Source organism: Festucalex cinctus, chromosome 16 (genome assembly GCF_051991245.1).
Source record: "Festucalex cinctus isolate MCC-2025b chromosome 16, RoL_Fcin_1.0, whole genome shotgun sequence".
Taxonomy (NCBI): Eukaryota; Metazoa; Chordata; class Actinopteri; order Syngnathiformes; family Syngnathidae; genus Festucalex; species Festucalex cinctus.
The window spans coordinates 20375336-20391284 of NC_135426.1; the positions used below are offsets into that span (position 1 = coordinate 20375336).

The following is a 15949-nucleotide window of genomic DNA, read 5'->3' on the forward strand; positions in this document are numbered from 1 at the left end:
GTTGCCTTTTATATAAGTTTCAAACTTCAGTACCGATTTTAGATGTGAAACGTGCAGAAACATAAATGCACTAGATAAATTGAAAAGTCAATTTTATAATACAGAAAGAAACGTGATATTTGTATAATGTAGCCATGTTTATAAATAATAAGCTTTGAGGACGGATTGGCTTTTAATGTCATAATTCAATTTCTACTTAAAAAAAAAAAGCCTTTAAATGGACTTAAAACTCATCAATATAGCTGTGCACTTCAGATAAAATGTTTTTCTATTGTTTTATTTATTTTAGTAAGAACAACTTAGTATATTTTCATGATAGAATATTTGGAAATAGGACAAGGTAAGTTTTTGTACTTCTTCCTACTCCTTTTTGAACATGTAAATTATACCATTGGCGATTTTTTTCTTTTCTCCTTTAACTTCAACTTATATTTTATACTTGTGATGTTTGTTTATATGTTCAATAAACCCAACCAATATATAATTGATAGTATTTTTGACCAGCGTGTGTGTAAATGTTTAAATTTTTCGTGATCAATGCTAATGAGATTAACGAAGCCATTTTATTAGGAATGTTGCTATATTAAAGATACTATTATTAGAGTAGATGCCTATTAAAGTGGCCCACGTGCATTTCAGGTTGTATTTGTTTGACTTTGTAGTTGGGGCTCTCCCGCTCTCGTGTGGGCGGTTCAGCTCCCAGACCCCTCCCCCGCCTGTTTCCGGCAACCAGGCGTACACAACCCAACCTCCGTTTCCATCGATTCACATTCACAACCGTGCCAACGCTCGCCAGGCGCGCGTCCCATATGCTTTCGCCCTCTCCGGGGTAGACCTCCGCGTCTGTGCCCTCTCCCCAGGAAAAGAAACGTGGCAGGCTCGGAGTGATCATGTTGGAAAACGGCAGGAAGGTGTTCAAGGAAGGTGTGCTGGAAAAGAGGAGCGATGGCCTGCTGCAGCTGTGGAAGAAGAAGCTGTGCGTCCTGACCGAGGACGGCGTACTGCTGCTGCCGCCCAAGCAGCACGATAACCCGCAGCAGCAGCAGCAGCAGCAACCGCACCACCACCACCACAACAACCACCACCACCGCGGGGAAGACGCGGGCAAAGTCAAAGAGCTCCACTTCGCCAACATGAAGACAGTGGACTGCGTGGAGCGCAAGGGCAAGTACGTCTACTTCACCGTGGTCATGTCCGAGGGGAAGGAGATCGACTTCAGGTGTCCGCAGGACGAGGGCTGGAACGCGGAGATCACCCTGCAGATGGTCCAGTACAAGAACCGCCAGGCCATCCTGGCGGTCAAGTCTACCCGGCAGAAGCAGCAGCTGCTCGTCGTGCACATGCCCGGACAGAGCCACAAGACGCTACGGAGCTCGCCGAACGTGGCGTGAACTGCCTGGCGAGTTTGGCGGACATTTGAGCGCCGTTTGTGGTAAGATGAGGGGGGAGCTGGAGCTGGAGGTGGGGGGGTTCTGGGGACGACCTGGGAATCCCCGTGTGAATTAGGCCGGTTCTTTGCCTCTGTTGCAGTCTCTGCAAAATACAATACAACACTATTATTTTTGGAAAATCTAATGACCACATTTGACTAGTGTACATAGTATAGCTTGATGAATAGACATTCATAGGCTTCCTTACTACTAATACTACTACCACTATTAATTGAATCATCAAGTGCATTTGATATTTCATGGTATTTGCGTGTGGGCAGTGTTAATGTTCAGAATGGGCATAACGTGGTTTATGCAAGTGGAGAAGTGTAGTCAAACGTGTAGTGTACAACTTGAAATAAAACATGATTTCGTTTATGGGGAACACTTAGGCCTACTATAGCCTATGACTAAATGTTAAACATGATAGTGGTTGTCAGAGATTTAAGTAATTTATTTAGGTGGTAATTGGTGTAAAAGTTTGAAAACCACTGTGCTGCATATATTAATAGCCAGACAATTTGATTGTCATTGTTCTGAGTATCAATCCAATGACCATGCTATATAACCTGACTTTTTTTTTTTTATTTTTTTTTTTAAAGCCATTTGCAATAGTATTTACATAAGTGCACATTTAGTTTCAGGTTAATTTTTTCCTGCTGGTGTTTTCAACCAATTAACCTTTATTTGTGTTGCTATAAAGCATCAATCATCTGCTGTACAGCCGTTTCATCTCCCTTTTATTATTCCATGTTAAATTGCTGCCAAACTAGGAATTTGGTTGTCGCGTTCATGCAATGTGTGCTATATATAAAACAGTCCCACCAGCCACAGTTACTGGTTAATGGAGTGCCACTGGTTAATGGAGTGCAAGTATTTGGTGACTTTTCAATCAAATTTGTAGCAGTCTGTCTAATTGATTGTGTCCACAGGTTAATTGGATACTGTAGGGTGAATATCGACTCCCCTCCCTGCCACATCAGCACCAATTCTCCAGGACAAGCACCCCCACCCATGTTTCCATGGAACCCCTTTCCTTCCGACACATGGACTTCCTCCACTAAAGACTCATGGACTAACGAAAAAGCATGTGAGGAAAAAAAAAAGTGTTGGACCGTGCAGTTATTTATTAGCCGTGTATATATTTTTTTCTATGACTGTGTTCAATGGGAAGTCCATTATTGGAAATAAGCCTTTGTTTGTACTGTTGTTGTCTTATTAGCAGGTAGGTCAGTATCATCAAACCAAAGATTCATTTCCAGGCGCAATTTCGGTTGTTTTAATACACGGGATAATTAGCCACGGTAGCCTGTATTAAAGTCTTAAATATGTTCATGTTACCATGAACTGAGTATTACAACTAAGAAGGTGGGGGCAGCTTAGGGGCGTAGTGGTCATATCTGATAGAAGGTGCAGTCATTTTATTAGCCTGGTACTTGCAATATGGCTGAGCTCTGATGCTAGCTGTTAGCCCATCTGACAAAAGGGTCCCTCACAAGAGTCAAATGTGAGTTAATTATCTCCATATGTTAACTCATATGTGAACTATTTCTTTTTTGTCTTGTTTGTAGCATTAGCCTGGTGCTAACCTACACGCGTCCATGTTCAGCATTTGATGAGCATTTTTAGCCGTTAGCGTTATGCTAACATAGCCCTATAAATGAGTACAATGGTGAATTTGTGTTTTACTGTTTAAATATTTTTTTTTTTTAATTTTATTTTTTTTTTTATTGTTGAAGACTATTTGGAGATTTAGCCAAAAGGGTTTATAAATTGTCCATAATGACATTTTAAAGTATTACTAAAATAGTGGTTTTATTTTTAATTTTTATTTTTTTTGGTTTGTTTTTTTACACAATGACATTGGGTTTGGCAAGGTCAAGATAATTTCAAACCATTTTTCCAAACTAAAAGAGGCAATAATAGTTAAAAACGTGGGCTCAGTATTTGGCATGCTCACTCATAATGTAATGCATCCCACCAGTATCTTCCTATTTTACGAGCCCAAGCTGTTGATTTTCCCAGTTGTGGGCCTCTACCTTTCAGACTAGTTTAACGGTGGCTTGATGTATTAAATATAATTACCAAGCAATGCAATCAAACCAAATATAGCCTCACCGTTTGACAAGTTTTCACCATTTCACTCTGATTCAGAGGTTGCAAAGAAATGATTACTGATGAATGTTTTCATTGGGTCATCTTCAAATCTGTAAAATTTTTATGAAATTATAACATTTTGTACTTATAGGTTGATAACTTAAACAACCTTTTTTAGTACACAACACCCTAAATGGTCTCTCCACCACAACTGCCAGTTAGTGAAAAACAATTTCTAAACCCTTTACATGTGTCATCTTCAAGGTATCAGTCCTTATTTAAGTTATTTAGGGATGTGCGTCATGATTGGCGACAATTTCAAACGGTCTTACTTCACAAGGCGGTTATGTGTTGATTTCCCAGTGGCTCATGTGGATCGTGTGAGCCCTTTTCGAGAGTGTACGGCAGCCGAATTAACACATGCCTCACTGTTGTTGTCATCTCCCTCACACGGGGGTAACACTTCTGCCCTTTATCTCGCCTTCGCTGACCCCCCACCGACATGCCTCTCTGCTCCCGTCTGTTTCCTTTTACTCCAAAATCTATTTTCACACCTCCAAATGATACATTCCATTAAAAATATATATATAAAGAGGTAACTGTGCTCAGGTTTCATTTTTCCGAGCTGCTTCATTAGGGTCAGCGCGGTCTCTGCTTTCATGTTTTGCAGCCCACCTCATTTCCGAGTCTAAAAGAAGCACGGGGGATCGAGTTTCTCTGCCAGTTGCTGCCGCTCGGATGAAGCGCCACCAGTGTGTCGTGTCCAAAAGCTTGTGAATCCAGGCTAATTTGATTAAACGCGGCACGTGGTGACGGCATAGTTTGTGACACGCGAAGGCTTCGTAGCTGCCGGCCGGCCGAGCTTGTCGCTTCTAATACTTGACGCCTGGCTTGAATCATCACTACTTACGCATTTATGTTTAAGTGCTTTTTGATGTCGTTTTGGTTGCGCAGCAAGAAGTACTCTACGTACTGCAAAACTTGTTTAAATTCTGCGGCTGCTTTGCTCTATCTGGCAATGTTTGTCTTTAATCCGTACATGCAATAAAATCTTTATTAAAGCCTTACAGGGCCAAATATGTTGACCAGTGTCAGAAAGTTCCAACCAGATTAAAAAAAATAACATTGTAAATGAAAGTTAAATGTACTTTATAATGTTTAAGGCGTTAAAACTGTTTATGACTTTGCCACAATTGTCCTAAGAGGAACAGAGGATGACATAATTAAGTTACACTTTCCCATTGACACCCCATTTGAAAAACGAGGCGGCAGAGTCTCGCCTTTGATCGACTCTTTGGAGCGTCAGCTGCTGTCGAAAGGTTTGCGCATCTTGGCATGTGCGCTGACCGCCGACGTATTTATTCCTCGCCATGGCCAACTCTTTGTGATTTGAGCCAGTGAGGTAAGAGGAGCCATCGGGGATGTTATTCAGGATTGAAAGATGCTTCCGAAAAGCTCTCAAATACTACTGAAACGGACTCATGACACATATATCCTTTCACGAACACAGCTTAAACTACTTTCACAAATCGTACTGTAAGTAATGTGGAATCAGACAATATATACCCCAGGAGACATCAATTTTTGAAGCTAGTTGAAATTTGAAAAGCGTAAATCGGACGTATTGTGTGAGAGTTGTTACGCGGCAAAAAAGTGTGGAGAATAAAAATCACAATAACGTGGTGGAATGCTTCAGCATTCCCACAATTAGAAGTAACTGAGATTTCATCCAGTCTCCCTTTTTTTTTTCTTTCAATAAAAATTTCCTTGATCTAGCGTGGTCATAATGTGCCGCCACCTGCTACTTCATGCTGTCAGGAAACGCTCACAAAGCTTGCCGATGCACAACTCAATAGATTATAAATTAGGCAGCATTAACTGAATAGAACTCGTTATAACAAAGCCAAATCACCACCCCTGCTATAAATACGGTTATGGCACGTCACATGCTGCCATCAGTGCCTCTTATTCCTCACAAAATATAAATAAGGCAAGAGATTATTATTGTATGACATCTGGCTCAACAGATTGTTCACACATAACAACCATGCAGGTGCATGTTATCGGCTGTAAATTATTTTCTCCGAAGTGTTTTTTTTTTTTTTTTTTTTTTTTTTTTTTACAGCTATAGGTCATAATCGAGGTCAAGTAATGACACTGTGGAGTGGATAATACTGTATATCATGCTGCATATCAACGCCGATTCAGCGCTTCTACTTTAGGTAATTAGCCATTAGCAAGCTGGCTATAGGGTGGAATGCTGTATTAAAATGGATAAGTGCTTCGTTGCCATATGTTAGTAAATGTCTCTTATTTGACAACAGCGATTCTCAAAGTGTAGTACTACCAACACTAATGGTACGTAGGCTCCCTCTAGTGGTATGCGAAAGAATCACTGAATGAATTTATATTACGTACATTTGAGTATAGCTCAGTTGTATTTAACTTTTACTTTTAGGTGCAATACTTCTGCATTTAATCTTTTACAACAGTACCAACTCCCACTCAGGGAGACATTTTTGGTGGTGCTTTTGTTGCACAAACACATACACCCGGTGGACAAGCAGGTGGTTTCAACTGCAAACAAGGAAACACACAAACACACTCAGACTGACCCGCACACCCACAGGTGACACCGTGTCTGTCGGTGATAACAACAGTCTGGCATAGCCAAAACGTTCCCAACCCACCTGCCTTTCCTTCCTTCAAGGTCACAGCCGTCTCCTCGCCAGTTGCTGCCCACCCGCTTGTTTGTGTGAAATGCTCACTTCCTCTTTTTGGACGCGATAACAGCGTTGTAACAGCGGGATTATCTTCTCCCAGGAGCCAAACAGCAGTTCATACAAATAGGGATGGCTGCATGGCTTCTGGCTGCTTTGTGTGTAAAACAAATGGATTGGTGACTAAGAGAGACTTTCTCTTCATTTGTTTGTTGGTTTCTTCCTGTTTTTTGTTTTGTTTTATTTTTAACACCTTACACCACCCAACTAGGAAATAAATTAATTTTAATAGGTAATGACATATTGTCCTTTTAAGATCACACATAAACAGGCCAGTTGTGGTTTAAAAGGGACAAGGATCCCTTCCTTCCTTCCTTCCTTCCTATGTAAGTCCCGGTAAATGTAAAATGTACTGTATCAACTTTAAGTTTGCCCTGTATTAAAGGCGCACACATTACACATAAATACGTTAATTAAAAAAAAAAAAAATGAAAACCCTGTACAGTCAAATAGTGTGAATAGAAATTCTGCCTATAGGTGAGGATTATAACCTCTGCAAAATTGTTTTCACACTTGTTTCAGACTTGTTTTTAATGCAAAATTTATGAAACATTTTCATTTATAAAATCAAGTTTATACTGGACTGTGTACATAGTTTTACAGTACAATTTTTATGTCATCGATTAATTCGTTTACAGCAGAAACATTTGATCACACTGTATTGTATGAAATAAATAACAAAATAAAAAATAAGTTAACGCAACAGAAAACCGATGATTGGCTCACCGCTTGAAAGGGGCGGGGCTACGCAGGTTTTTCTAACGAGACAAAATAAACATTCGTTGTTTGGTGTAGTGTACACTTAAACAAGAACTGTTGGAAGACCGCGACAGAGAAAGACAAAAACAATAACATATTTGCAGTTCCAGCAAAAACAGACACACACAAAATATACTAATAGCTTCGCCTGGACTGTGAAAAGAGTAAGTTTTATCTTTATTTTCATAATGGTTTTGTTTTGCCGCCTTCTAAAATACCTCCGTAGAGCTAGCTTATAGTATAACATGCATGCTATATTGCTATGCTTATAAAACTAAAACTTACCAGTAAGATGGCAGTAGGCTAGCATCCTGACAAAATGATTACATACAATTTATGTTATTATATCATTACATTATGAATGACTGACTTTGGATTTATTACAAAGCTCAAGGGCGTGTAGACTTTTTATAGCTACTGCAAATATTTTTATCGTAAGTATGAAACTTTTTAAAGTCCACATGATGTGGCAAAAGCTGGCCATATAGTGCAGTCAGCTCACACGTCTACATGAAGTCCAGGCTCTCGTATTAGCTACTTAGCCTCCTTCTTCTGAAGCTGTGTCAGTCTGGACCAAGCACATGACAACACTTACCCACTGCGTAAACTTCGCAGAAAATTGAGGTATTTCCCCCTCACATATATTTGTTTTTGTCAAGGCTACAGCAGGGATGTATTTTTTTTCTCCCCCCACTGACTCCTACGTACTAAAAAATGTAAGTTGTGAGTTTGTCTTTTGGGTGGCTGGGATGGTTTAATATGGCATTTCTATTCATTTTATAGTTGGAAAAGTGATTTGATATACAGTACAAGTAATCAGAGCATGCAGGAGCGCTGCTAGTATATGTAGGATTTTTTTTATTTTTTATTTTTTTAATGTCTCGTTGGTGCTCTTCTGTGGAGGGATCCGCAAAGCATTTCCAAAAAAAGGAGAAAACTGAGGCACTCAAAGGTGTTGCAAGTAAAAGGCCTTTATTGAAACATAGCCAAGTTTCAATTAAGGCCTTTTACTTCACATGTGTCAAGATCCGGTCCTCGAGGGCCCGAGTCCTGCATGTTTTTGAGGTGTCTCTAGTCCAGGGGTGGCAAACTGCAGTCCTCAAGGGCCGGAGTCCTGCAGGTTTTATAGATTTCCCTATTCGAAGTGCAGCTGATATCAATTAACAGGCTCGTTATCAGGCTTCTGCAGAGTTTACTGATGAGCAGATCATAAATCAGCTGTATTGAAGAAGGGGAATATCCAAAACCTGCAGGACTGCGGCCCTCGAGGACAGGATCTCGCCACCCCTGCTCTAGTCCAACGCACCTGATTCAATGATCAGGATAATTATCAGGCTTCTGCAGAGCTTGATGATGATGAGTTTAAATATGAATCAGCTGTGTTGAATGTGGGGAATCTCTAAAACATGCAGAACTCCTGCCCTCAAGGACTGGACTTTGGCGCCACTGTTTTACTTGGAATAACTTTGAGTGCATCAGATTCTCCCCTTTTTTTTTTTTTTTTTTTTTTTTTTTTTTTTAAACAAGTGATTTGAGTTAGTAGTGTGCTCAAGGCACTGCTGTCTAGTATTTTATCCATTGGGAAAAATGACCATGTTAATCTTTTGTGGACATTTTATTTTGCCCTTTTGACTTTTGTCGAAGGGTGTTTATTTGTTCAACTGCATGTGTCTCCTTGAGCTGTAAATGTTGAAAAGGTGTTGTTAGAACAGAACTGCTGTGTGATGTTAATTCCCGTCGGGGGAACGAGCAAACAAGTTACTGCCCCTGTAAACTAAATGTCAGAGTGCGTAGTACAAGAAAAACAAGCCCAGTGAGTTATTGCAATTGTAATATTGTGCGGCAGACATATTTATATAAAAACTCACAATCCATTGGAGCTTTCATCCCTTTCCTTGTTTTTTGTTTCCACCTGACACAGGTTTGGTCTTTGCTTACTTCCTCTGTTTATCTCTCATGGTGTTCTTTCCCTGATTTCATTCTTGCTCTTTATCCTCTTCTCATCTCTTGTCTTCCTGTAATTTCCTCCCCCATCCCTGAAAATCCTTCAGCAACGCTCTCGTTCACTGGAAAAATAATTGTGACACTCACCAGCAAGAGTGTCGGACGTGCACTTGTGTGATGCCACCTGGCATCTGAGACCCTCACACATGAGATTGAGTGCGGGATGATGAGTGGGAAGTGATGAGGGGAGGGTTGAGGGTGGGGACAAAAAAGGATATCGAGGCTTCGTTCAATGTCACCCTGGAATCTAACACACTTCATCACTTTCTCCTCTTGTCATCTTGTGATTCTGCCCCAGCCTGTATTTCATAACCACTTCGTAATAATCAAACGCCCGTCACGCAGCCAGGTATAAGGCCATTTTTTCCTCTCCGGCGATACTGTCAGCTTTATGGATGTTCCGCAGCCTTGCACAGTGACTCATCCAGAATCAAAAGCGCAACGACAATGTGAAGTTCATTTAAACGCGGGGACTGTCACCACCTGGGTTGGGTTATATGGGAAATTCATATGAGGTTTACCTCCTTTTAGCCCCTCTAAAACAATCACGTGAAGAAACTGCTGAGTGACAAATGGAGATAAAGTTACATCAATGTACTGCATAGGAACCAACATGAAAAATGAAAATCAGCAAGTATTGACCACTCTCCTCAACTCGATCATTTCAATTTCCATGATTACCTATGGGAAAAAAGTGACCTTAATGGTTCGAGTTCATAAATGCTGGAGTATTTTCCTCACCTTATCTTGTTATGTCTGGTTTTATGTTTTTGATACAAGTGAACTATGAGATAAGATTGATGCTATTGTCTTGACATTAGTTGCATCTATTCTCAGCTAGGACTCCAGATAAAGAAAAAAAAACATTGATAAATGCCAAGATTTAAAAGCTGAGCTTCGAGGCCCATTCTTCTCAGTGAGAACACTTCCCAAACAACATCAATTTGTGGAGCGAGAGAGCTGCGGTAAAATAGAAGCGTGTCCTCCCTCATCTCCTGAAAATCCTTCTGCACATAAAAAAAAAAAAAAAAAATGCTTTTGAATTCAGCTCCTCAGCAAAACAGCGAGCGTCTCGCAATTTACCCCACTGAATAAATCATTAACTCCGGCCTCATGCAGACATTCTCATGCTTTTGCAACCAGCACAAGTAGGGCGGAAGCATAATGTTGATTTTTGGGTTGGGTTGTCACGAAGGTCCTCTTGGAAGAGCTCATTTTAATTTGCAACAGGGTCACCGCAACCCCAGAGGAATACAATCTATATTGAAGAAGAAAAAAAAAAATCACTTATCAGGGCCTTGCTGGTCTCTGTAGGTTAACTTGAGGACTCGTTAAAGCTCAAGCTTGGGCACTTCTCTATAACAAACAGGTGAGCTGTTAGCCCATCTGCATATTCTAATGAAATCCAAAAATTGTATCACAAAATGTCCAGGGGCTTTGCGTGGCTTTCATACTAAAACACAGCACAACCAATTCCAGAAACGCACAAAAAAATTCAAATGTATGAATCTCTGTGGATGCATGAAGCCAAGTATATTCCTTTCATACTCCCAATCAGTGCATCAATGTTGGAGTACCAGACTCCTCCCTCACCACGCCTCTATATAAATATGCAAATTAGTATAAACAGTGCCTGTGCGTGGGTGGGAACAAGCACTCTTCATGATCAAATAATCCGATTATCAAGCCATGAGTCACAATTGAAAAGAGAACATCACGAGATGCTGGTAGGCAAAGTCGTGCGTTGGAAAACTGTTAGTTTTGGTACGCTGTCCTTCGGCGTGTACACCTGATAATAAGGTGCTGAAAGTCCATGCCGACCTGAGATTTTAGCTCAGCGGTCAGCACTCTGCACTCCCAATCCGGAGATGTGTAGTAGTGGCGTGAGTTCAATCCCCGATTTGGGTGGACACCACAATAGTAAAAGCACCATGTTTTTGTGCATACTTTGCATATGATGCCCCAGTTCGTTAACTTAAATGGTGGTAATATTCTTGCGCTGGAGCTCTGTTCATATATTGCTCATGTCAGCTGGAATCTTCGTAACTCCAAGACCAAAAACAATGTGTTTGGTCTCCTCTTGGACATAACCTAAGAGTAGGAGCGGCATAGCTTACGTGGTAGTGTGGCAGTCTCCCAAGCTGAAGGTTGTGAATTTGTTCCTCAACCCTTGAGTGACTTTTATTTATTTTTTTCCAATTATTTATGTTACTCTCTTCCAAGTGTAACTATTACTCTAAAACTGAGTCTATTTGGTCTAAATAGAGTCAAATTTACTCTACAGAATTTACTGTGTATCATAACAATTGATTAATAAAGTTTTTTTTTAATTCAAAGCAATCATAAATGTTTTAGTCTTAATACGCATACTTATAAATATGATGGCACACAGCCTGCAAACATGATCTAAATAAACTCACGTGGTGGCTCAACCAATCCAAAATCTGTAAGCTGCTACCACCGTCAGATTATCAGCTTTCATAAAAGAGAGGAATGCATATTGTATGTTCTTGAATTTATGACCTTAGTAAACACCTTCCTAACAATGGGATCGAGAGAGCGAGTCCATATTTTATTCAGAAGCATTAAATGTCAAACAACCCGAAAGAACCAAAAACAAAGAAAATATGCCACAGAAACTCAAACAAAACGTAATCTTGGACTGTGAGCATCTAACAGAATACATTGAATATGTATTGTTTTTTGTTTGGCCTTTTTTAGATGCTGCCAGAGAAGGATACCAGAGGCGGCAAAGAGGAAATGTGTGATGAGGATTCCGAAAAAGGTTCGGCTGTGGTAATGTACAATCCAGTATCAATTATATATGCAAATCAAAATCAACAAGCACTTTTTAACATTTGAGTTAAGTTAATTTTGCCTCACAGTCCAAAGGACCTGGAGTTGAATGTCTGAATGTTATTTTTTCTATCTGTGCCTTTAGGATCGACTGGCGAAAAGTCCTGTATGTCCAGCATGTCAGGCATCTTCAAAATGTGAGTGGTTAACTGCAAATTGATTCCTTTCATATTATTTACAATGGAAAATATGGATGGGAATGAGAAAACCTTACTAGTCTACCAGCATTGGAGAATGTTGTGTTCAATTTTGGAGGTGTCCCACTGTATTATAGAAAGACACCAGCAGGAAATAATATGACAGTAAATATAAAACTCAAGACAAAACTAATGTTACTGATGGCACTGTCCAAACTTCATTGCTTTAATCTTAATAAATCATAGCTGGGACACGAGCATAGCAGCCGACTGACTTGGGATCACCCGTAGAGAATGCAGCTATCACTATACTTATGAATAAATATCCGTTATTTTCTCTTATGATGCATAGCTGTTCAAACATGCCCTGCCTGTTTAACTTAATATAGCAGAAGAGACGAGATTTATAGAGATGATAACACACAGCTAAAAAATGTGAGAAACATTCTAAAATAATAAGCAGTACATGTGTGTGTGCGTGCGTGTGAGTATATGTGTATATAAACACATGCTGATAATTAGCATGATTATTGCACACATATGCCTTAGTTTGTCTCCACTAAGACTAGAGTCTGTTTTATTTTTTAATTTGTTCATTGTGACAATTTTCAACATACAGTTTACAATATGTATTACACCGAAAAGAAAAATGGCTGACGTGATGAAGCCGAAGCTTATTGCTAGAGAGTCCATCCTAAGCATCCTCAATGGTGGACATGTCCAGTGAGTATACTGTATATTTTTCCATAATATATCCCCATTAAACTTGTCCTATGTGGTCCCCCAGTGGGGACAATGAGCCGCAAACAGTAATTTAAGACAATTTAGCTTGGGAGGGAGGAAGGATGGGCGCAGCAGTGTCAACCAACCTTTTCTTAAATTCTCAGTAACAAACAAACATCACGTAGTCAAATTGTTTTCTTCATTTTAGTTTCTGGCAGCTACGGAGGGCGGCATGATAGCGCCCCGGCATGCCTCATTAGTGATTTTCCATAACCAATGGTTCCTATGGCAACCAAGGGGCGAGTAATGAGTCTGGGGCTTGAGTGAATATTGTCGAGCGGGCTGTGTGTCTAAGATGACCACGCAGCAAAGAAAGGATGAAGGTTTGGATTAGATTATTTGGACTCTGGCGTCTCATAAAATTTAATGACCTGTATGTGGCATCATTGGCTGTAAAGTGAAGTTTGGGTGGCAAAAGTAAATGAAAGAACTTGGGATGTTCTGTAACACTTTTCTTCAGACAAACACCAATGAGTACTCACTAATACACTGGAATTATACCTATTACTTTTCATATATAAAGTTTCATGACAAAATATTGTGGACAAAAACCTTACTTTCTAACTTGCTGTTAGGCCTGTCATAAATTTTGGTTGATTAAAAATTGCCCCAGATAATATTGTGGTTTTTGTATCATTTTTCAACTAATAATGATAATGATATAATAATGAAATGACAACCAGATAAATAAACTTTTATTTCTTGAGAAACGGTTACTATGATTGAGGTATGAGTGAGGTAATGGTCCGTGTTCCTTATCAGCAGACGATCACTCATAGTCACACGTACACACTGCAGGCCACCAAACGGAAACGCAGATCCCGGAGACTGCATTGCATTGAAGGGCACAGTCTGCCAGCATTAACTCATAGTCCATTTTCAGCATCTGGGACTTTTAGTAAGGACATTTATATATAGCATCCCCAGCTCGTGTTCATGTCATCGCATTGGTCCCAGTGGCTCATCACTACATTTAAAGAACCATAAAATGAATTGGCCAACCATTTTCATGAAGTTTGTTTCAGTGAGTTGTCCAGGGCATTTAATAATACAAATAAAGTGAGAAATGCTTTGTACGCATGAACAAACAGCTGGAGACCTCAACACGTTTAATTTCCTAACATGCAGACTGGGCATTTTGGGAACAGCTGTATTGAATGCAACATTGTACAGGAGGCCAGTGGACTGAATGTGGAATTGAAATGACATGGTCATTGTTTCCATGAATCAGCAGCAATATTATGAGCCAATGGAAGGCAGCGGAATGAGTAAAGTGCGAGCACTGTATAGGAAACTGTGGGCATGAGAAAGCAATGAGTGTGCTGTGTAATTTTTGATAGAGTGTATGTTTAGGAAGCTGCTTCGTTGCATTACAAACATTAATTTTTACACATATTTACACCACTCAAAACTGTCCTTATTTCATTGATTATTTGATTCCCAAGTTTGGCTAAATGAAATTGGTGATTTGTTCCATAATTATGCTATGAAATAATGCTATGATGAGTGGGATGTAAAATATTCTATATATGTGTCATCAGCCCAACATCAGTATTATATTTTCCAAAATATGATGCAAATGAAGCATATAAATAAATACCATCTACAAAACGTCTGTATTTTATTTAAAAAAAAAATAAAAATCATGCCAAGGCAGCATGTTAATTAGAGCTAGACCGATTATCGACCGGGCCGATTATCGGTGCCGATATTCGGCATTTTGATGAATATCGGTATCGGCCTTAAAAAAAAAAAAAAAAAAAAAAAAAATGACGTCGATAAAACATCTATTTAAAACTGTGTTAACCTCAGGGAAGCTACATTTTTAGTTAACTTTATAAGAGATGACGCTGACCATGGGGATGCTCTGCACCTTTTCTGATTGTTTGCAACAAAGGTGAGTAAAAATTTGTAGAGTCAAATTTAGAGTCAAATTAGAGTCAAATTTACTCTGCAGAATTTACTGTGTACGAGCAAAACTAAAAGTGTCTGTGCATCTGGATGTCATGGGGCAGACCCACCCCTCAAACGTCCTGCAGGGAGACACTTTACACGAACAGGAAGTGAAGTCAGCTGGCTCGTGGGCAGTGCTGTAGAAGTCCGAATTAGATCAGAGAAAGCCGACACGCGCACGTCTGTTTAGGAACACACACAGAAATAACGAGGAAAGGAAGCACAAGGCCAGTAAGAGCCGTCTCCTCTCCTGCTGAGTGGGCTAATTGGAAAGTAAAGTCGTTAATCTGCCACCAAGCTCTGGTTGCACCTTCTATAAACAGGCAGTCTGTGTGTGTGTGCGTGCGTGTGCATGTGTGTGTGTGTGTGGGCACAAACGTTTTGTATTTCGACAACAGCTGTCTCTATCAATCAACACCAAGCAGGCATTTGCATTGGCCGAGTGCGCCTCAAGTGTTTGACAGGCACAGAGGAGGGTGGGGTGGATGCAAGACGGCAGATGTGAGCAACCCGTTTCTATCCCAGTTGAGAAAATAACCCCGAGGCGTCGAAGCACCCCCCCCTACAGTTTGATACCACATAGATAAGAGTTAACATCCCTGAGGCCATTGCGGGTACCAGACAGCGGAGATCAGGTTTTAAACGGCCTCTTTGGGGATCCTATTGAGCGATCCATCATTTAGTTACCGTTATCTGCAGAGCACTCTGCTGAGGTCTCGCCCCGATCAATATTTCACCACTGACTGTGTGGAGGCTAACGTGACTGTGTGGAGCTGATATAGAAGCTTTTGTCAAACTGTTTCGTGATTTTGTGACAGACGCTTCATTAGGTGCACGTCTATCACCCAGTACGAGGTAGCCTATATAACAGTCTCCCTTGACAAAGATAATAACGCACAGTTTCAACACTGTGGAGGAGTGCTGCTGTTTTGGTCAGCAATGGATTTCAAACTGGCCTGAGTGTGAAAAATAGTGTCCATGATCTGAGATCATTACAGTTCCAGCATGTTTTCCTTTCTCTTGTAGGAAAAGGGAGGTGTCTTTTTGGGGGAGGCAATTATTCTCCAACCTAAGTGGATAATGCACCTGGTGACTAATTGGGGCACGGTGCCTATTAAAGGGATGGCCGCTATTCAAAGACAGTAATTAC

The 15949-nt window shown here is 40.3% G+C and overlaps 1 protein-coding gene and 1 long non-coding RNA gene across 5 annotated transcripts in view; both read left to right on the forward strand.

Annotated features, from left to right (window-relative positions):
* The first annotated feature begins 35 nt into the window (after nucleotides 1-35).
* Nucleotides 36-4126, forward strand: phlda1 (pleckstrin homology-like domain, family A, member 1). Its single transcript, XM_077498663.1, has 2 exons — nucleotides 36-1432; nucleotides 2363-4126. Exon 1 carries the CDS (start codon nucleotides 891-893, stop codon nucleotides 1389-1391), a length of 501 nt encoding a protein of 166 aa, XP_077354789.1. The 5' UTR covers nucleotides 36-890; the 3' UTR covers nucleotides 1392-1432; nucleotides 2363-4126.
* A 2935-nt stretch (nucleotides 4127-7061) lies between these two features.
* LOC144002978 (uncharacterized) overlaps nucleotides 7062-15949 on the forward strand; it is a 43764-nt gene continuing 34876 nt past the window's right edge. For 3 of the 4 annotated variants that reach the window (XR_013278852.1, XR_013278853.1, XR_013278854.1), the window contains exons 1-3: nucleotides 7062-7230; nucleotides 11792-11855; nucleotides 12012-12063. This is a non-coding gene — a long non-coding RNA (uncharacterized LOC144002978). Of the gene's footprint in view, nucleotides 7231-11791; nucleotides 11867-12011; nucleotides 12064-15949 lie in introns of all 4 variants that reach the window. The other variant, XR_013278855.1, reaches the window with a different exon arrangement.

What these genes read in the sequence shown, in the direction of transcription:
- phlda1 (XM_077498663.1), top strand. Translation starts at nt 891, where the DNA reads ATGTTGGAAAACGGCAGGAAGGTGTTCAAGGAAGGTGTGCTGGAAAAG.